This window comes from Sander lucioperca, chromosome 4 (assembly GCF_008315115.2).
Source record: "Sander lucioperca isolate FBNREF2018 chromosome 4, SLUC_FBN_1.2, whole genome shotgun sequence".
Lineage (NCBI taxonomy): Eukaryota > Metazoa > Chordata > Actinopteri > Perciformes > Percidae > Sander > Sander lucioperca.
Window position 1 is genome coordinate 44247206 of NC_050176.1, and position 20977 is coordinate 44268182.

The 20977-nt window shown below is 39.0% G+C and overlaps 2 protein-coding genes across 10 annotated transcripts in view; one reads left to right on the plus strand and one right to left on the minus strand.

Moving 5' to 3' along the window:
* Positions 1-15725, plus strand: part of rbfox2 (RNA binding fox-1 homolog 2) — a 44384-nt gene extending 28659 nt beyond the window's left edge. For 4 of the 9 annotated variants that reach the window (XM_036000255.1, XM_031285701.2, XM_031285706.2 and 1 more), the window contains 11 exons: positions 905-1111; positions 1997-2167; positions 2708-2761; positions 2902-2994; positions 6837-6924; positions 7696-7752; positions 7872-8022; positions 8613-8658; positions 11104-11192; positions 11484-11556; positions 12320-15725. In XM_036000255.1, the coding sequence (XP_035856148.1) occupies positions 905-1111; positions 1997-2167; positions 2708-2761; positions 2902-2994; positions 6837-6924; positions 7696-7752; positions 7872-8022; positions 8613-8658; positions 11104-11192; positions 11484-11556; positions 12320-12364 (1074 nt within the window). In that variant the 3' untranslated portion in view covers positions 12365-15725. Of the gene's footprint in view, positions 1-904; positions 1112-1996; positions 2168-2707; positions 2762-2901; positions 2995-6836; positions 6925-7695; positions 7753-7871; positions 8023-8612; positions 8659-9116; positions 9154-11103; positions 11193-11483; positions 11557-12319 lie in introns of all 9 variants that reach the window. The other 5 variants (XM_031285702.2, XM_031285707.2, XR_004897046.1 and 2 more) reach the window with 4 other exon arrangements.
* A 2188-nt stretch (positions 15726-17913) lies between these two features.
* LOC116040414 (retinal cone rhodopsin-sensitive cGMP 3',5'-cyclic phosphodiesterase subunit gamma-like) lies at positions 17914-20977 on the minus strand. Its single transcript, XM_031285708.2, has 3 exons — positions 20704-20977; positions 18877-18994; positions 17914-18535 (listed from the first exon to the last, which is right to left on the minus strand). Exons 2-3 carry the CDS (start codon positions 18984-18986, stop codon positions 18418-18420), a joined length of 228 nt encoding a protein of 75 aa, XP_031141568.1. The 5' UTR covers positions 18987-18994; positions 20704-20977; the 3' UTR covers positions 17914-18417.

A 20977-nucleotide genomic window follows, 5' to 3' on the forward strand; every position in this document is an offset into this window, starting at 1 on the left:
AGTCTCTTTAGTGAAAAAGACACAGAATATTACTTTTACTAATGAATTATTATCATTACTGCCTGGTTCTAGTGCTACGACTATAACTACTACTGCTAATAATAATGGAAGTAATGATTAGAAGTAGGAGGCGAATGGGAAGACGAACAAGAACAAGGAGATTAAGAAGACAGAAAAAGAACAAGAAGAGGCTGCCTGATAAAGCAGCCATTGTTTAGCCATATGTTTTTTTTTCATATTCTATCCGCTAATATAACCTCCCTCTATTTGCATGTTAAACTTATTTCACAGCCGTTGTCTTACTGTGATGGTTGGTTTATCTTTTGCAGCTATGGATCAGAGGCAGGGCCATGCTTCTTCTATCACTCATCACCTTTTATCGTCCCATCCCCCCTGTTCTCTCCTGTCCCTGCTGTCGCCCTCCCTCCGCTCTCTAACTATTACCATTTAGGGTGTGTGTGTGTGTGTGTGTGTGTGTGTTTCTTCTGCGTGCTTGAATGTCGGTACCATTTTCTTTTCTTGGGGTAATAATGTACCAATACTAATAGTTGGTCTCTGTGTGAGTGTTTAGGTGAGTGGGTGTTTGCATGTCAAAGGTGGTTTGTGTGCAGAGGCGTTTGTCAGTGTGTGTGCAGGCGTTAGACACTCACCATTGTACAACACTGAGTATGGAGGCATCTGACCCTCAATAATAGATGTGACTGCAGTGAATATTTAATCGGTGGGAGGTGTGGAAACATGCACGCATTTACACACACACACACAAGCTTGTATGACTTTTAGACTGAAGCTCTCAGTAAAGTGGTCTCTGTGTGGTCGGGTGATGCTCTCAGTAAAAGATACCGTGGAAGTTAGCCAGCCGGCTACTTTACCTTTCACTCCTTCCTCACTCTTTTTTCAACAGGGCTCTCAGGATAGTGCTGGCGGTCAGGAGGGACTCGTACCTCCACCTTTCTCCGCATTCCCTCCACCTCCACCGCCACCCCCCCAGAATGGCCTGGCACTGGATTATGGGGGCAGCCTGTATGCAGCGGGGGCCGTCCAGGGCCCTGTGGAAGCTGGTGGAGCAGCGAACAGCGCTGCCAATGTTGCCAACAGTCTCAGTGGCCAAGTGAGTGACTCTTCCTCTGTGTGCAGCCTACATCATGTCTTTGCCTTGAGAGGGCTCCAAGAGTGTGGAGGAATATGTGTTAGCTTAGAGAGGCTTCAGCAGATGTAGCAGAGGTGGAGAGAGACACAATAGGGGATGTAAATGAGTGATGAGGGAGAGTGTAAATTTGCCCAGAAACTAAAACATATTACTACTAGTTGTAGTAATAGGTTATATTTTTACAACTGCTTCTCTGTTGCTCGAGCTCAATCTTCTGTCCACACTACAGACGGATTACTGTATTTAGATTCAGTTGCCAGTTTATTAAATACACCTATAGCTAAAACTAATACAACAGTACTGTTATAAATGCTGCCATCCTCATGGTTGCAAAGTTCCGATTTTATAGAAACTGTTCTTAGAGGGGTTGATTTAACTGTATTGTCATTTTGGAAGCTAGTAGTTTGGGGTGCTGTGGAACCGTATTGGGTTTTACTGACCGGTGTTTCTATTGTTTCGTCCACCCCATTTATATAATTGAGGGTAGGCTAAATACCATAAACACCTCTCTTTATAATAAAGTTAAATCAGGTTAATATTCAAATATTCAGCTTCTTAAATGCAAGTTTTTCTCTGTTTTTTTATATTGTCTTAAATTTAATATCTATGGGTTATCGACTGTTGGTTGGACAAAAGGAGCACTTTAAAGACGTTACTTTGGGTTCTGTGAAATGGTGTGGGCATTTTTCACAATTTTCTGACAAAAAGATTAATCAATGAATCTAGAAAATAACGGGCAGATTAATAGATGGCATATAATTGTTTTGTTGCAGGCCTACAACTACTACTGTGTAAACAATAAACTCTACCTTCTTCCGTCCTTTCTTCCCTGTCTGTCTGTCCCAGCAGTCAGATGGCTCCTCTCAGATTGACGGTCAGTCAGTTGTTGGCTCAGGAGGAGTAGGTGGTGGAGGGAGCATCGGGGATGATTCAGACGCCAAGGGGACCCCCAAACGCCTTCACGTGTCCAACATCCCCTTCCGCTTCCGAGATCCCGACCTACGGCAGATGTTTGGGGTATGTAGACCACAACATTCCCCCTTTTCCATTATTCATCATCAAATAACAATAACCTGGAAAAATAGATTGGTATTTAAAGCATGCAGTGAGTAAAAATAATGACTCTAGGGACCAATCCATTGGCATCAGGACTGTGTTCTCAGATTTCTTTTTTACTGTTTATGTCCTGTCCTCAAGCGGGATGTTAAATTACAGTAAGGCTCTGTCATATCTGTTTTTAGCTAAAAGGAATCCGTTTTTGTACTATTTGACTAAAAATCAAAACCTCTACTTGAATGTCATCTTGTAGAAAGATTATTTAAAGCCAGATGTAACAATCTGGGCCTTTATGCTCTGCTTTTTTTGTAAGAGAAATGTCTCTAAAATGTGGTGCAGAGAAATAAGCAGAGGCAAGGAAGATATGATGGAAGAAAAGACTGGCAAAGCTGGCTGGGTGCCAGCTCATCATGGTTGAACAGTGCTGACACCCAGTGGCAAGATGCAGTACTAGACATGCTTGTTCAGCCTCTTCATCTTCTTCTACTTTTTATCTTTTAGCAATATGGCAAAATCCTTGACGTCGAGATCATTTTCAATGAGAGGGGATCCAAGGTAGGAAGTTGGAATGTGTAATTTAAAAATGTGTTCATTTAAAAATGTGTTAACAATGAGCTCAGCAAAAGCTTACCATCTATTTTGTCGCTCTCTACCTACTTTTCTTTTTCCAAATTCCTCGTCTCCTTTGCTTGCAGGGCTTCGGTTTTGTAACATTTGAGACAAGTGCAGATGCAGAGAGGGCCAGAGAGAAGCTTCACGGTACGCTGGTGGAAGGACGTAAAATTGAGGTAACTCACCACCCTCGCCTTTTTTTGAAATGGCGACCATTTTCTCCTCTGTTTCCCCTCCATGTCCGACAATGAGTTTGTTCTGGTCGTTTCTGCCCCAGAGAAGGTTTCCGGGTGGCTGTATGTGTTCAACTCTAACCTCTCTGGCTTCACTACAGCATGGTGCAGTGGTGCCACGCGCACAGACGTCTATTTTGATGGCACTTCCTGTCGATGTTTATGCTGTTGTTGTTGTTGTTGTTGATGTTGTGGGCTGTCCATTGCACCTTGATCTTAAAGCTGTGTGGTTTGCAAAGCATGCTGGGTGGAGTGGCTACACAACAGGCATGGCCGATAAGACGTCACTACGACACAGTCGCTGACTATATTTGCTTGTCACAGCATGTAGGATCTTTTCTGTTTTTGGTTTTCCTGCACCTTTTCCATCACCATCATTCCTTTTTTCCATGATCATGATGGGTGGCCATTTTTGGTTTATGGTTGTTAATGACTGGAAGGGCAGTTAATAGCCTCTCAGTTATTTTTTCTCTGAAAAAAAGTGCTTGCTGGTGTCTGTAACAGGGTACTGTATGTTGCATGGATTGATCATAAGGTCAGATATTGCCATGGAGTTTTTCACTCTCAGTTAATACTACACGGGTGACTCTGGGTAGCAGTTTTTGTGTTTGAAATGCATGATGGGGAGTTTTTTGGGAATGAGACTGCCATGATGTGGTGTCATTTCTGATGCTTCAACAAAGCTGACTGTTTGTTTAATTTCAGACGTGCGAGATGAATGGTTAAAAAAAAAATCTATTTTTGTTTACACACACACTTGTAACCAGCACTCCTGAAAAGAACACCAGATCATATGGAAGTGCATTTTGTGACATCTTTTTTTTGTCAGCATGAACTCGGATTTCAGTTGCAAATGGCCTTGGAGATCAGATACACCATGCTTTCGCCATTTGGTCTGGCTCTTGATTTTCAAATCACGCTTTCTTTTTTATTTTAACTTGCTACTAAAGCTCCTCTGCATGGTCTTGAATGTCTTGCACTCTTCTCTGTCTCTGTGTGGGGGTGTGCAAGAATAAAAATATGGAGGGCGGAGAGAGAATGAACATGTGAAGAGAATGCAATAGCTAGCTGTCGTTCCCTCTCTTTTCTTTTTTTCTTTTTTTTATTTATTGGTTCTCCTCCATCTCTTTCTCCACTCTTTTTCACCAGGCCAGTCTGTCTGTCTGTCTGTCTCTCTGTTTGTGTGTCCCCATATGCACCTGCATTTCTGCTGTCCATCCCTCCCCCATATCTCTGTCCATTTCCCTGTCCTGTAATGTAGTCAGGTAGCATAAACATTGAAGAATGAGATCATGTTTGTTTGAGTGATTAGTTTGTCAGATATTTGAATATAATCTGGGCAGTAATAACAGATAGTTTCCCTCCCAAGGTAGATTTTAATTTCTGACAATTTTCTGTTTCCATTTGTTTGCTCCTTTATCAACTTTTATGATCTGTGTTTGTAGTGGATTTTAACCAGTAAAGGCTAGATAGTTGTCAAATGGCTGATACTTGTAGGTGACTGTTGACACGTGACCTGTTACATCACTTCCTCTCTACCACATGGTGGGGGTTGCTTTTCATTACCTCGTTTTGTTTATGTTTTTATTTAATTTTATTTGGTTCATCATTTCTTTCTTACATATATTTTCTCTACTTCCCTGATGATTTTTGTATGTTGTTGTTGTTGTCAGTCTCCACGGTAACTGCTCGCGTGTCCTCACGCCGTTTCCCTGGCAACGGTAAGTTGTGTACACATGGCATCATCTTTGAATGACCCCTCCCCCCACCCCAACTGTCAAAACTTAAAATAAAATGCAACCAACATCCAAATGAAGGACTCCTTTACTAAGGGGAGCTTGATTGATTGACAGAACCTGATTGGCTAATCCTGTGATTGATTGGGGAGGTGGTGAATGAAACGATTATGAGATTAGCCATTGATCGCATGGCATTATAAAGGCCACTTGTATAACTGAATGTACTGCATCTATCTGCAAGTGCAACGACTATGACTACCACTTCTTATGCATTCATTCCAATCACCTCTCTAACTGCATTCAGCATTTAATTCCAGAGCTGTATCCTGCATGGTTTACTCTCTTTCTCGTCATCTGTATGACGCCATATAGTACTATGTCATCTCTCTGTGTCATGTGTCAGCCAATAGCTGCATTTTTGCACCTTTAGTGGGACAGCATGCTGAAGCATGAGTGCTATGTTAGCTTTACCGGAGAGAGGATAATAGTTGTCTGTATATCATGGTGTACTGTAGTACTTGATGATCACTTTCTGTGCCACTTTGTAGACTGCAGACAGTAGAGGTATGGCTTTTTTGACTCAACATTCAAATTAAAGATATACATATATATATGTGGATCAGTAGTGTGCACCCCAAAAAGGATGCAAGCTTATTCTTATTCTTCAAAGCAAGTCTACTTTTCATATGTAATATGAACACTTTTAGCATTTGAACTATTTTAAGAAAGAAAATAAGAAAAAAAGCTGCCATGAATTAATTTATAGACCCCAGCAAAGCAAAGTTAAAACATTGTGCCACTGATTAAGTAACGGCAACTTTTCTTTTTTCTGATTTCTGTAAAGAGGTATCCTTGTTTTACTTTTGATCAGTTTGGTTCTGGATGGTGTGTGTGTTGGTGGTTGTGTGCTTCGAGGTCTCTCTGGTGTGCGACACTGATCTGGAATGCCTGGCAGTGTTTCACAACCATGGTTTGATTTGATTTTTTTGAGGAATGATATTTGCATCCCCCCATCTTCTCTGTCTTTCTTTCTCTCTCTCTCTCTCTCTCTCTCTCTCTCTCTCTCTCTCTCTCTCTCTCTCTCTCTCTCTGTGTATTCGTTCTTGCTCTATTTATCATTTCTCCATTGTTGCTCCTGTACAGTTAGATCCAATATAGGCAAACAGTCAGATGTCTTTTTGTATGTGTGTGTATTGCATCTTGTGGTTTCTGTTTGTTCATTAGAAGAATTGCACATTTGGATGGATTGTTCACTCTCTGTCTCTTCTCCACATCATGTATGTGTTTTTCTGTGTCTTTTCATGTGGACTGGCTCCTCCTCCTGCATCCCTCCATATTTCTGTCTTTTCTCTGTCGTTCTCTCTCCCTCCCCTCCCTACTTTTTCTGTAAGATATTTATTGGATTGGGAGGGCTGCCAACCTTTTTTGATTGGTCTCTTGCTGCATCTGATGCTTGCTGATTGGCTAGTTTTGCTCACTTCTGGTGATGTGATGCGCTCTTGATTGGCTGCGTGTAATTTGTTTATGAACTCTTTGATGTTTTTTGCATTGTGTTCAACTGATGAATCTGCCGCTTAATTCACCTTCTTTTTCCCTCCTTTTGTTTAAAGGTAGCAATATAATGGTCTTGGATTTCTTTTTGAATGCTTTTATCCTGAAATATTTTGTTTTCTTTGTTCTGTGTGCCAATGGTTGCATTGTTTGTGTGCAAAACTGCCTGACTTACTCACCAGGATCCTTGTTTTCAATGTCTTTCTCCTTCAAAAGAAGCGCATGCATCAAATACCATCGCTGCTCATCAACAGAATTAACCTCTGTCATAAGTTAAAAACAACTGTTTCAAGTATAATGAAACCTCATTATGGAACTCTGATCATCCTGTGCAGAGTATCTCCCTCATGTATCACAAAATACATTCAGTTTAAGAAAGCTTAAAACCCTAATTATAATGTGATCGGATTCTGCATCATTTTGATAATTCCTCAAAGCTTGTCTATCCGTTAAACTACGTTGACTTAGCCCCTGACCACTTTTTCTGGTGTCCAGGTAAATAATGCCACAGCCAGAGTGATGACGAACAAGAAGATGACCACCCCTTACTCTAACGGAGAGGGCCTCGCAACTCTACCATACGGTAATGCACTTTGGACTTAACAACAGCTGATTCTTTTGATAAATGGTGTCTGGGCTGGGTAATATGGCTACAATTATTATCACAATATAGATAAAAGTATTGGTTTCCAATGAAATGCATTACGTCCCACAAAACAAAAGCCTCAGTTACTCTTTTGAGGGACACAACAGGTGAATAGGGTAAACATGTTAACTTATAGATATCACCATCAAACCTCCCCAGTTGATTACTTACATTAAGATGATTATTTTTCTGAAAATTAATGTTTCAATACGCAAATGAGTATTGAGTATAGCAAATATCTAGTGCTAACTTTTAGTGAATTTAAGAGAAAGTGTAGTAAAATAAATGTTTTCTTTCCATGAGTTTAAAAAGAAATCATGTTATGGAAACAAAATTGACCAGTGCATTAAAAAAAATATATGTTTTGCATTTAGTCTCCCCTTAAAGTTGGACAATAGAACTTCGTAAAACAATAACAATATATTTTTATAATAACAATTTATTCTAATCATGTGACTCTACTCAAAAAATATATATAATAATACTGAATTGTCCTGTCCTGGTAGTGGCACTGAGTGAAAGCTCTCACAGATGTGCCCTATGCAGAAAGACCGTCATAAAGCTTATATACACATCCTCTCTTTTCAATAAACAACACAATGAACAGCATAGATCACTGTGAACAAATGTACAACTCATAAAATGTCTGATTGCTTCAGTCAAATATTGCTTTAAATGTACATTGTTGTTTTTTTTTGTTGACTGTAGCTGGATGGAAGTTGAGTCCCATGGTTGGAGCCATGTACAGCCCTGAACTCTATACAGGTATGACAACAAGGATTAGCTTCATATTTAACGAGACTGATGGAGACAAGATGCACAAATAATATTGCAATCCTCAAGGTATTAAAGGAGCTGTACTTTCTACCTTCTATGTGTCTCAGTTCCGGGGTTTCCATACCCAGCAGCAGCAGCGGCAGCAGCCGCCTCTACCGCTGCAACCTTTCGAGGCGCTCATCTCCGGGGTCGTGCCCGGCCCGTCTACAGCGCAGTCAGGGCAGCTGTGCCACAACCTGCCATCCCTACCTACCCTGGGTAAACCCATATACATAAACATACGCAAAAACTGATAACTAAACCAGTAAACATCTGTTGATAATAAAAACTAGATGTAAAGTTATGCATATGATTGTCTTATTAAATGCATGTCTTCACTTAGTTAAAAACAATGTCATAATTGTGCATGCTGTGTGTTCGAATATGTTTTTATGAAGATATTGAAAATAAAAGTTTGCTGAACTGAAATACCATTTCCTTGTACCTCAAAGGTGATAATGATATCATACTTTAGTGATCAAATTGAGTAGTATTTTCTTTTAATAGACGTTTGTCTCACCTGCTGAAGTAACTGTAGTATCACTCTAAAGTAAAATGCAAAGAGGTGGTATTTTGTCTTGCATGTTGCACGGTGTGTAATAATCTCACCCTTCTTTCTTTTCTCTCTTCCACAATCTGTTTGGCACCGTTCTCTCACCTCTCTCTCCCCCAATCGTCACTCTTGTTTGTTGTTTTCTGCAATGCCCACATGGTGGCGCATCACACCATTTTTTTGTTGTTGTTTCGACTCCACCACCGCTCCTCTCCTTTTCCTTCCTTTCTCGTCTCTCTCTCTCTCTCTCTCTCAGTGTGATGGCCTATCAGGATGGCTTTTACAGTGCAGCTGATCTCTATGTAAGTATACCTCTCTCTCCTCTACTGCCTCACTCCTCACCTACGTTTTCCCCCTCTTGCCTGTGGGTTTTCAAGTGTGACACGGCACGGACCAAACCCATAGAGATGTGTACTTTTAGGTGTTTTGATTCAACAGTCATTTTATGTTTCCCTGACTTCTTAATCTTAAATTATTTTATTTATATTGTTTTTACTTATAATTACATATACATTCAACTCATCACTTTTGTTGTCATATATTGTACTCATATGAAATGTTCCTTCAATAATGCATACAAATTTAAAAATAGGAGCACTCTGCAGCACACACACTTTCATCAAAGTGTTCATTCACGAGTAGACTTCTCTCGGGTTTGTCTCTGTGCATTTGTGAGTTTAGTTTGTACCAATGTGATTTTGAGTGTGTCTGTGTGTGTGTGTGACCAGGTTGACAATAGCTGTTTCTGTTCTCTCTGTAGACTAGTGTTTCAGGACATTAGTGGCAGATTGCCCCAGGTAGGGTTTACACACTCTGTGTGAGAGCCAGTGTGCATCCTCCTCGTCTCCAATGACTGCGTGCTGCTAGACATTATTGACCATCTGAGATTGAAATGCCTTATCTGTCTTCTTCTACTAACTCACTGGATTCTGACATGGGTGGAGTTGCGGAAGGGGGAGAAAAGAATTAAGTTGAAATCAGAATTTGCAAAGAATATACTACATAAAACGTCCATTCACAAATTATCGTAGTTGAATATACATGTTTGGCTAAATTAGGTGCAGTATTGAAGGTCAATACTTGAACAGTGGGTCGCCTTCTTTAACCAAAATCTGCACTTATGATAAAGTTTTCAAGTCTTTTCTATGACAATACATCCAGCTAACTATGTGCATTTTGTACACCAGCTATTATTTTCCTCCGTATGAAAACAAAGACATTTTGTCTTATTTTGGCATCGTCCCTAGGTGACACCCCACAGCAAAATTACTCTTAGAATTCAATACTTTTGACTATGTGCTTGTGGCAAGATACATTAAAACACATTGTAGTATATTATTTGACATTTTCATCACACATTTGTATTCCAAAATCAGAAGATATGTTTTAAGAATTGTCCAAAACTGGGATTTCAAGTCAGGACATGCCATCTTTTTGTTATATTTTTTTTATTAATTTACCCTAAAACTATTTATTATGCACATGCTTTACATATGAATTATTAGGTGTCAGCAAGCTGCATTGCCATGCTTGAAATAGAAACACGAAATAAATAGGACATGAATAATGACATTAAAACCTTCTCCAGTAGTCAGGGGGATGTAGGACCGTTTCTGTCAGCAGTTACTTCAGACCCCTTCCAGGAATCTCCCTATCTGTTTCACCTGTGGCATGCTAACTGATTCAATGTTGGCATGCAGACATATTTACAAGGCTGACTCCTCTCCCAACCCCCACTCTTTCCTCCCGTCTTTTTCTCTCTGTCTATAAACCCCCTTTTTGTGTCATTCTTTATTTCACTTCTTCTCGCTGTCTTTATTCTGTCTTTTTTCTTTCCTAAGTCAATAATTAAAACCTTTTCTTTTTCTTCTTCTTCTTCTTCTTCTTCTTCTTCTTCTTCCTCTTCTTCCTCTTCTTCTGTACATGTCATGTTCCTTCACCCTTCCTCCTTCCTCTTCCCCAGTCCAGCCTTCCTCCCATAGCAGCAACTGTGTGGTCCTGAATGCGGGGACTTGGTTGTGACTGATCCTTTAGGGTAGACTGCAGCGGTGTTTGTTTTTGATAGGGATGTTTGGCCTAATACGCTGTACGTTCTGAGTTTGGGAAAGCATGCTGTTTCTGTTAGTGATTGGTCGCTGGCCATGTAAGCGTGTGAGTGTGCCCTTTTTAATCCGTCTGGCTGACTGTCTTCTTACACCTGTAGTTTTTTTGTGTATGTTCATCAGCTGTTCATCCAAACCTAAATAATGACACAATCATCTTGCCACCCCTTCCCCTTTCTTTAACTGTGTGTTTTTGGTGGGGGAACTGGGGTGGGGCCCATTTATGGGTATGAACTCTCTCCCTCCATGTCCAACACACAGTGGGAAGGATAATGAACGGGGGAATGCTACAAACACATCATATACAATTAAAGAGTTTTTTTTTTTCCTAGGTTAGTCATGGAGGGAGAGACCCACACAGAGCCTGAGCTACATCCTTGTGAATGCTGTACTGCACCAGATTAGCCAGTTTTGCTGACTGTCTGCTTGTTAATCTTTCACTCTCTTCTCAGCAGTTTTTATCACAATGTAACCCTTTAGATTAACTACTAGTCTGTTAGTGTATAAAGAAAAATACAGCACATTTTTAACAATAATTTACTATTGTTTCTGTTTCGTCCCACCTGCCCCTTCATTGTATCTTTCTACTCTATCACACACACACTACCCCCTTCCGTCTCTCTCCGCTTCCTCGCCTCATCACAGGGCGGCTATGCAGCGTATCGTTACGCCCAGCCAACTGCGGTAGCAACTCCAGCAGCAGCGGCGGCTGCAGCAGCAGCTTACAGTGACAGGTGAGTAGGCTGCCCAGCACACCTTGAGGCCTCCTCTGACAGGCCAAAACCTGCAGAACGAGGTCACGTGTCTCTATATGTTGGCTGCTTGCTTGAAGCACTTTAAAATCAATACAATTATCAAGACTAGGTTAACTTGAAGTAGTTTGGGGTTTCATTCCTACACAAATCATAAACCAGGGAGTGAATTTTTGAAAACAGTATACAGTACAGTATATTAGTTACCTTGTGCTGTTTTTACATAATATAATGGGATACCTCATGTTTGACGATTTTGTTGTTTTCTGATAGCTATGGACGAGTTTACACAGCAGACCCCTACCATGCTGCGCTCGCCCCAGCTGCCTATGGTGTCGGAGCCATGGTAAGTCCCTAAAGCCCATATATTGTCAAGCATTCAAAGGATAAGGCAAGTAATATTCTATATTTTTCCTATTGTCAACAATTCCCATGAATGTGCAAAGCCAACGATGTGTTCATCCGTCTCTCAATACTTTAGAACGTCCTTTTCCTCTCTGTGGTTCTCCCCAAGCCCATTAGCTTTTAGCTGTACCAAACTTAACCAGCTCAGGTAATTCTCCCCAAGGTCTGTGTTGTTGGTTACTATGGCTTCTGTGTGACTTGTGCTTTTACTATTATTGTTATTATCATTACTAATTACCATCACTCTGTTTTTCTTCTCTCACATTGTGTGTGTTTCCTTCTTTTTTTTCCTGTTTTCTGTAAAGCACTTTGGATCAACTGTGTTGTGGGTAAAGTGCTTCATAAGTAAAGTTAATTTTACGTAATTTTGATTGGATTAGTTTCCACTGAAGACGTAAATATTCAAAAAAGGGTCATAAGTGTATAATTTATTTTTAATAAAGGGTTATGGTCACCCAGTGCAACAGTGTGGCTCATTGATGTATTTTTAGTTTTTGGAGGTATGCGACACATAGGGATGAGATACATCAGGGTTGGCTACACAGAATACTCGTTAGTACGATCAATTCATTGTTGGTTTTGGTCTTTTTATGGAATTTATTGATATAAAGGAAGATATAGAATATCTCTAGACTGATAATTAAATGAATAATGTCATTTTGAGAAGATTCTATTAACAATGTTTATCATTTGTTGTTTCACAGGCCACACTGTACAGGGGAGGCTACAGCAGATTTGCCCCTTACTAAAGACACTACATTTCCCAGGAGCTCGCCTCTTCCATTGAATTACTCTGAAAGAGCTCCCTCTGTTGTTGTGGAGGTGGACTGCACCCAGTTTCAAAGTGGAGTCGACCACAACAAAGATATTTCAGATCCCACCCCAGAGCAGTCCCACGTTTTCTTATATACGCTACTACAGAAATAGAGGAATGCTGTATTAAAGACTGGCGGATGGCCTTTACATAAAAAAAAAGAAGAAAAAAAATAAAGACTTAAAATGGCCACCTTCCCTCTTGCACGGCTGTAATATAGTCCCCCCTTCTTAATCCCTTGGCACTCGGCAGCACAAGACTTGTGATGGAGCCCAGATGTTCTTCCAAAGGCTGTATGTGGGTAACTGACATTTAAACAGCTGTCAACCATGTATGAGAAAGAGCTGAGTGCTGTGTGGCCTGCACACACTTAACATTTAAGGAAAAAGAGAAATCGATGTGCCCACAAAATGGCGCAGCGGTAGGAAGCAGGAAGGTTCATCGAAATAGCCTAAAAACATTTTGAAATGAATGGAGAGTCACCAAAATGATAAAAACACCCACTGGTGGATTTTCGTAATTTGGGTGGATAGCAATGAAAGAGGATTTCCATTCTTGCTGTGTTCTGGTAGAGGGAGACTGAACATGGTGGCTTGGATGGATGTGTGACGGTTTATAATGCTTCAGAAATCACGTCTGAAAGCTGAAGGTAGGGAGGGTTATTAGAGCGGTTCCTTACCTCAAGTTTTCTTAGTATGTGGAAATGGTGAACCTTTAAACTTAAAATTGTTATGATATGCAAAGAAATTAGTTTAGAGAAAAAAGCTACCAAATTATTATTATTATTACTATTATTAGAGTAATTATTCTCATTAATATTCTTATAAAACATTACTTTGTTTGATTTGGCTGCCACTACTGTTACGGGACATGCAGTGAACCTTGGGGTTAAAATCAGAAAATGAGCATCTATATTCTTTTTTGACTATATGATACAACTATAGTCTCACATCATCCTTCTCATGCATAGGATCTCACTACACTCTGTGCAACCACCACTGAAACACTACAAAGAGTTCAACACTAAAACATTGTCTTCTGTAATTGATTTTTAGCTTTAGATTGAACAATATCATCCACCCACAACCCTGAGGTTCAAGTATTTTTTGATCCTTTAATGTAGAGATTTATTATTTGGATTTTCCCCTCATGCTCCATCTTTTATAGAGCAAAGTCCAACATTGAATGAGTCTTCCTGAAACATACTTTAGTAGATAAATGTGTTCGAGATGCTGCCAGCAGCAATTACTGAGCAAGAGAGAGATTCTGTCGGTGAGTTAATAGAAAATATTTAAATGCAAAACACCATACTATTGTGCATATTTCTATACCGTTGTATTCTATATTTCCAAAACGTGGCTTTTTTTGGCTTTTGTTTTTGTTCCAAAGATTTGTAGAAAGCACATTTTTCTGCCGTATGTATAAATATATTATCTTTGTTATTGTTATTATCATAATCTTATGGCTGTCTTTATTTACTTCTTTTTCATCTTCCGTTTTTCTTATTTTTTTTTTTTATATCTGTAAGTGTTGTTCCTTCTCCAGTAAGGTGCAAGTCAAATTTCAAGTTGTTTTTTTATTTTGAGATAAGATCTTGAGCAGAGAGCGTACCTGAGAAGTAGGGCTGGGTTTTGTTTAAAAATGGAAATACCAGTATCAATTCCAGTACTCTTAAAGTGATACAAATGCCAATACTTTATGGGAAAATAATCCTTCCGCATTTAATGCATTTTATTTTTATAGTGTAGCCACACTTTTAAACATCTTTGGTGTCATCTCTGCACGCTGAACTGCCAACTCCGTCAAATACACCACGCTCGACTTCAGCACCACAGACTGTATGGGTTGTAGCTGCTGTGGTAGTGGGCCACTTACACATTGCATTAAATCGAAGAACGGTTGAAGTCATTGGCTGCAAGCAAAACAGACTACACAAACTGCTGCAAAACAGTCATTTTATTTCTAGATCTGGGTACAAAAAGGATCTAATGCAGGTATCGTTTGACTGAAGAAGTTTCAATACTACTTGGTACTGGTTTATTTACAGATACCCAGCCCTACTAAGAAGTGACAAAACTAAAGGTATGCATGTAACCCTACCAAACTTTTGTTCTCTTGGTTAAATATTCAGTCAATCCGGGCTACTGTTGTTTTTTTTTTTTTTTTTTTTTTTTTTGGGTTGATTATAGGATCCGTTAGCATGACATTTGATTATATTTCAAATATATAGGAACGGCTGGATTTTTCTTTTTTTTGTGTCCATATTTTAGAGGTGACTGAGACATTGGAATGAATGAACATAGGCGTGTAGCACTTTGGTTAAAACCAACAGTGTTCTTGAGTTTTTCATTTATTTGAATAGTTATTGTTTTGTTTGAAGCAGACTCCTTACATTTCAGTGCTAATCTGTCAGCTCGGCCAGCATGGTCGCTCCAGGTTTGTTTGAAGATATCCGGTAAAATGTCTGAAAGCGTTCTCATACATAAGCAGGTTAATATTCCTACATGGTGAAAACAAAATGTCATTGTGGGATATGATCTAAGTTGTGTGTTAAATGGGGCCCTTATGCTTTTTTTCTACCTAAATAGCTAAATGCAAAGCTACAGTTGTGTTTTTCATTTCTAACATTTGAAAAACAGGTCAATAAGGTGTTTTTTTCTATTAAATGTGCTGCTGTTGATTTTGTCATGACATTCAACATTTTATTTGTAATATCAACTTATTATAGAATGTGCTCTGGACAAAAAAAAGAAACTTAGCCAAAGATGCTATCTTAGAGTCCCCAGCACATTCTGGTTCTCAACTTGAGAAGTGCAACACACATTACACAAAGATGGACTTATAAAGCCACTGAAGGCATGGACAAACCAGCATGAGTGATACTTTTCAAGTTAAAAAAAAAAGTTTTGCATGAATATTGTGTCTGTCATATTTGACTCCTGAGCAGCCGAGTCCAGTTGCGTTTTTCTTTACCACTAAACTCTATGGAGAATAACCGGCAGCTAGCAGTTTAAAGCTAGCTAACACAACAAAGAGCACAGTACTGTTTGGCAAAAAGACCTGCAGACAAACAAAACGGCTGCCGCACAAAATAACACGTGGCAGCTTCATTTTCCTGTCATGGTTTTCTTGCCACTGTATTATAGTAAACTATGTGGCCAGTCTTCATAGTTGCTATGATTTCTCAATGAACAGTCCTCTTCCTCTGTCATGTCTATATTCCCCTTGACTGCCATTATGTTTTTTGTTATTGAATGTCCATATAGAATGTTTTATATAAAAATGTTTTGTTGTGATCATGCTTTCAGGTTGTTTTCTTTTTGTATTCTATGAGTGTTATTTTGTAGTTTCCTACATTATTTTACACACAGACAGTGCCAGTAGTGCGGATTATTAATTTAAATCTTAGTATTGATCACCAAGTCGGAAACATTAAACCTGCAGCAGATTTCTTTGGCTGCTTGATGGCAGTGGAAACACACAGCACTTACGTGATCATCTTTTAAGATGATATGGAAACTTGTTTGCAAACAGTTAATTTATATATCCAGCAGATACAGAGCAACATTAGCATCCATTTGATGTGTCTGGTCATAAATTGACTCTACTTTAAGCATTGTTTATACATAGCATACAGTGGGTTTATCAGAGCTTTTTGTTTAAAACAGCATACAGTGGGTTTATCAGAGCTTTTTGTTTAAAACAGCTTCCTGCTTCAAACTATGTTGATGAGACTGAACCATAAACATGCAGGCTGCAACATCGAAACAATGAGCTGGGGTCCGTTTCAGAAAGCAGGTTTAGTGAAAACTCTGAGTTTGTTAACCCTGAGATGAGGGAAACTCTGGGTTTTCCGTTTCAGAAAGAGAGGTAACTTAACCACAGACTCAGTCTGTGAACCTAACCTGGTCGGGAGCAGGTTTTCTTCAATAAACCTTTCTCCCTTTCTTCTCTCTCATTTCCTCATTTCCTCATTCATTCATTCATTCAGTCTGTATCAGGCGCATTTTAATGCGGTTTGTTATCTGCATGAATCAAAACTTATGTTTTCTCAAACATGTCATGTCCTTTTGTCGACGATCCCGTCGTTGAAAAAGCTGTATTACTTCACAGAGAGTTTACGTCGGGAGATGATATTGAGTCCCGACTAAATGTATTTTCATTTCCACATTTTTTCACAGACTTACAGATATGTAGATAGGCTACCTTATCCGTCCTCATGTCACTAACATCCACCATCGTGGACATGCTTTAACATCCCAGCAGATTCTTTGTGTCGCATTACGTTTTTTGCAAACGGCAGTTTTCTTTATTGGTGATGCGGATCATACTGTAGGCTAATAGTAAAGCCAGAAAAGTGTGACTCGCTCTGAAACGTTTTTTAAACGTTTTTTGTAGTTGTTCCCTGGACACAAACCAGTGAGAGCCATCAAAAAGAAATAAATTATTATACATTATAGTTCTGTTAATGATCATGGTGCTGCAGCCTCAGAATGGGATATAGTAGTAGGCCTAGCTTACTTTTTCGCCCGCAGGATTGCACCCAAATGAAATTATAGGTGTAATACAATTCCAGTTTTCACCAGTAATATAAGTTAACTGTGATTAAATATGAAATTAATACACTGTTAATGCTTACGCATTGACTGGAGCAGCAATTTTCTCTGTTGCAGCAGCAACCGCTGTCTTGCTTTTTTTAACGAAATACATGTTCAAACTCGTTGTTTGTGCGCATGAGTAGGCTATTTCCGCCGACCCGTTTGTTTGTGGTTGTTACCATGGTGAATCGTAGTATCATGGCTCCATTCATACTGCCTTTTTATTGTGGTGGTGCACGCGCGTGAACATACTCGATTGATCGTTGATTGAACCAACTCATATCAGCTGTTCTGGAACCGAAAACTCATTGTTTCCAATCTCAGGGTAAATCAACTCAGACATCAGGGTTAGACTCAGAGTTTGTTAAACCTCCTTCCTGAAACGGGCCCCTGAAAGACACTAGAGTGGTCTGAAAAGCACTACATGCTAACATGCTCCCATTAACGCTAACATCCTAATGTTCAGCAGCTTTAATGATAGCAATCAACATTGGTTAATTAGCACTTAAACGTACAGCTGAGGCTGATGGGAATGCCATTGGTTTTGCAGGTATTTTGTCATTGTGCTGGACAAATAACATTTTTGAACAGAGCAGAATGTGTACCTAATTTCATAAAAAGAAACTTGAGGGATGTCCAGTGTCATTGGGATAGACCTACTGTACGTTATCTGGAAGCCATGAATGAACATTTCATGGCAATCCATCCTGTAGTTGTTGAGATAGGCCTATTTCAGTCTGGACTAAAGTGGTGGACTGACCAATTATAAACATTGATTATAGCAGCTTTTATGATGCAGATATTATATTATTTGTCTTCCATTATTTTCTTCAGGATGAATTAGAAATTCAAATAAAGTTCTACTGTGTGCTTAAAAAATACACCATTTCTTTGGGGAAAAATATTTATTGACAGTTCAACTCACTATCCTATTGATAGGGTGCACACATTTACATTTATAGTCTCATAAAAATAGAAATATATATATAATCATAAACAGCTGTATATTAAAAATGAATAGTTTCAAAGAGAATGAGGTTATGGAGTAGAAAAGGCAGGAGAGGAGCAAAGGTTTAGTGGTGATATACTGCTAAACAGATTTAGACGGTTGTCTTTCAAAAATGCACAAGTAAAGTGCAAGGTATGGGGGAGGAAATTTTGAGTTGTTGCTCCATTTATGTACATCTCAGTAAAGCATGTATAAATAAATAATTGCAATATATAACTTTTTAAAGTAATATTTGCCACATTTTGGATCAGCTTTGGGTAATAATTTTGTTCAATGTTTCATCAGGTCAAGTGAAGGAAAACAGGGCGAGAGGCGAGGACTGGGCAAAGGAAAATCTGTGCAGGGAGGTAAAATCGTTGTGGTGAAAATGAGTCAGGGTTTCTAGACAATTCCATATTTCGCCAGGTCGCTGAGCTCCATGTCCCCAAAGGCTTCCCATGGGCAAACCACAGTGATGTCTGTGCCAAGACCCTCCATGCCGGGGATATCGTCTCCGAATCTGAAAAAAAAATAATTTTCATTTTTTTGAAAAAGAAAACAAACATTTGTCTTAATATCCTGGGATATGTGACTTTAAGTTTTGGAAGTATTAAGTTGAAGTAAGTATCCAGATCCTTTACTTAAATAAAAGTACCAATACAACAATGTGTAAAAATACTCCATTACAACCACTTGCTTAATTTTGGAAGATTATTACTTTTTTTTTTTTTTAAATGTAAAATCTTAATCTGAAAAGTAACTTTAGCTGTCAGCTAAATGTGGTGGAGTAAAAAGCACAATCTTTCAATATGAGCTTTCAGTGGAGTAGAAGTATAACTTATAACTTTAAAGTCATCTTACCCCTTCTGGCCTGGTTTCGGGGCCTTGCTCTTGAAGGTACGAGCGGTCCTCTGCTTGAACTTGGGAGGGGCCTTCCTGTCGGCGGGAGCTGCAACGGCTGTGTCTGCCATCTTATACGCTGTGAGAGAAAAACAATTAACAGTCAATTTGTTAGTCTTGATGTGTAAGACCCTTCCTCCTGCCCCTCCTCTAAGCCCCACTGCTCTGTGTGTGGAATATCCAGGTCAGACAATTGACTAAAGCTGTCATAAAACTCCTTCAGACTTTGTTACACAAACAACTTTGTCTATTTTTACACCTTGGCTTTAAAGGTTACTCTTGGCCAAGTTACAGACTGTACATCTTGAGACCAGAATATCACTTAATTCCATAGTCTGAAGTCAACACGTGAGTAATAAACCCTAAGTCTAATTATATTTCGTAACAACTAATTTGCAATCTGCTTTAATCCGGCTTTTCTCTGACCTTAGTTACAAGTCTTATCTTACAGGAAAGCTCAGCATTGGCATGGACTTCACTAGAAATGTACTTTGACCTCTCTGATGGCATCTTTGAACACGCAAACAAATTGTGTAGTTTGATGGACTCTTCCTTAGAGTCTCAGTTAATCAGTTAGTTCCTAAATTTCACAACCCAATAGGGAGGAGGAAAAAAAGCACGAAAAGATCACATGATTGAGGATGATTTCATATAATGCACACATCAGAATTTTGAGTTTAGAGTTTGCTTGACAGCAAAACAGTCCTGTTTCATTGTCTCATTGGTTTCTTTCTTCTTACTCATTCCCATTTATTAGCGTTGTCTGTTTAATTAGTTCTTACTTCTTGCTATCACTTATGTCATTACTGCTTTTGCATGTTACTAATGTTCAATGTATCTTTTTACTATGCTGCTAGCAGATTTCCCATCCAGGATAACAAAGACTCAACTGAACTAAAATGCAACTAGGACTAAATATTCTATAACATATAACTATAACGATTGACAAACAGAAATTTGTAAAAGAAGTCCTGGTGTGCAAATTGATCAAAAATGCTGAGCTGAAAATGACATCAATCAAAGGTTGTTCTCCACTTCAAACATTCCATTAATTAAATCAAACTTTGTTTTATCAAATCATGCTTTTCAAGCACTGAAATATACGTTTCTGAAAATGTCTTTTTTCTTTTTGAGGTTAGTTAATGGCAAAACATGCCGTAAATCTGCAGATTTAAAAGAAATAGCTCCTGAGGAGTTTATACCCATATCCGGGGCCTCCATGGGGTAAAAAGTAAGTAATTTAAATAGATGTTACTTAAATAATACTTCAAAGCTGTAATTATAAAGTGTCTCACAAAAGGGAGAAAAATCAAAGAGAAAGACAAGATAATATATAACACAAAAGGATGCAAAGTAAAAAACATATACATTATGCATAAAGTATAACAACAAAATATAGTTAAGTTATAAGGTGGAGACAAAGCCAAAGCAAACAATCAGGGTTTCAGGTGCTTTAAAAAACAGGAGGAGGAGACTTCTGAGGCTTTTTCCTTTACAGATAGATAGATAGATAGATAGATAAGTCTAGACCACACTATAATTTGGTCTAGACCCAACAAATATCCAAAGAGCATGCATGTGGTGCAACTGCGGTGAGGAAAAACTTCCTTTAACTGAGATAATTTTGTTTACAAAAATAATTTGTCACAATTGAAAGAGCCCGACATGTGTACCTTAAGGTATCTATCTGATACTGCATTCTTAATTACGCTCTGACCGTAATTCCTATAGCAGAATTGAAAGATAGCCAAAGCTGGCAGCTGAGAGAAGATCAGAGCTTGATCTTACCTGTTTGTTTGGAGTCACAAGTTGGCTTCTGGTCAGTGTCTCTTTGGTCAGTTTGTGTCTGGTCTTTGCCCTGGTGTCTTCTTATATACTCCTCCCTACTAATCTCCCTGACATGCTCATCTATGTTTTTCTGACCTCTCTGCTCTATTAGATTAGGAAAGGGGCTCAAAAGTGTGGGTCATGCCATGTGACGACAACTGCAATGTTACATAATAAAGCATCTCTGAGAAAAACACAAAGAAATTTACTGGACGATATGAGTTGTTTTGGTACC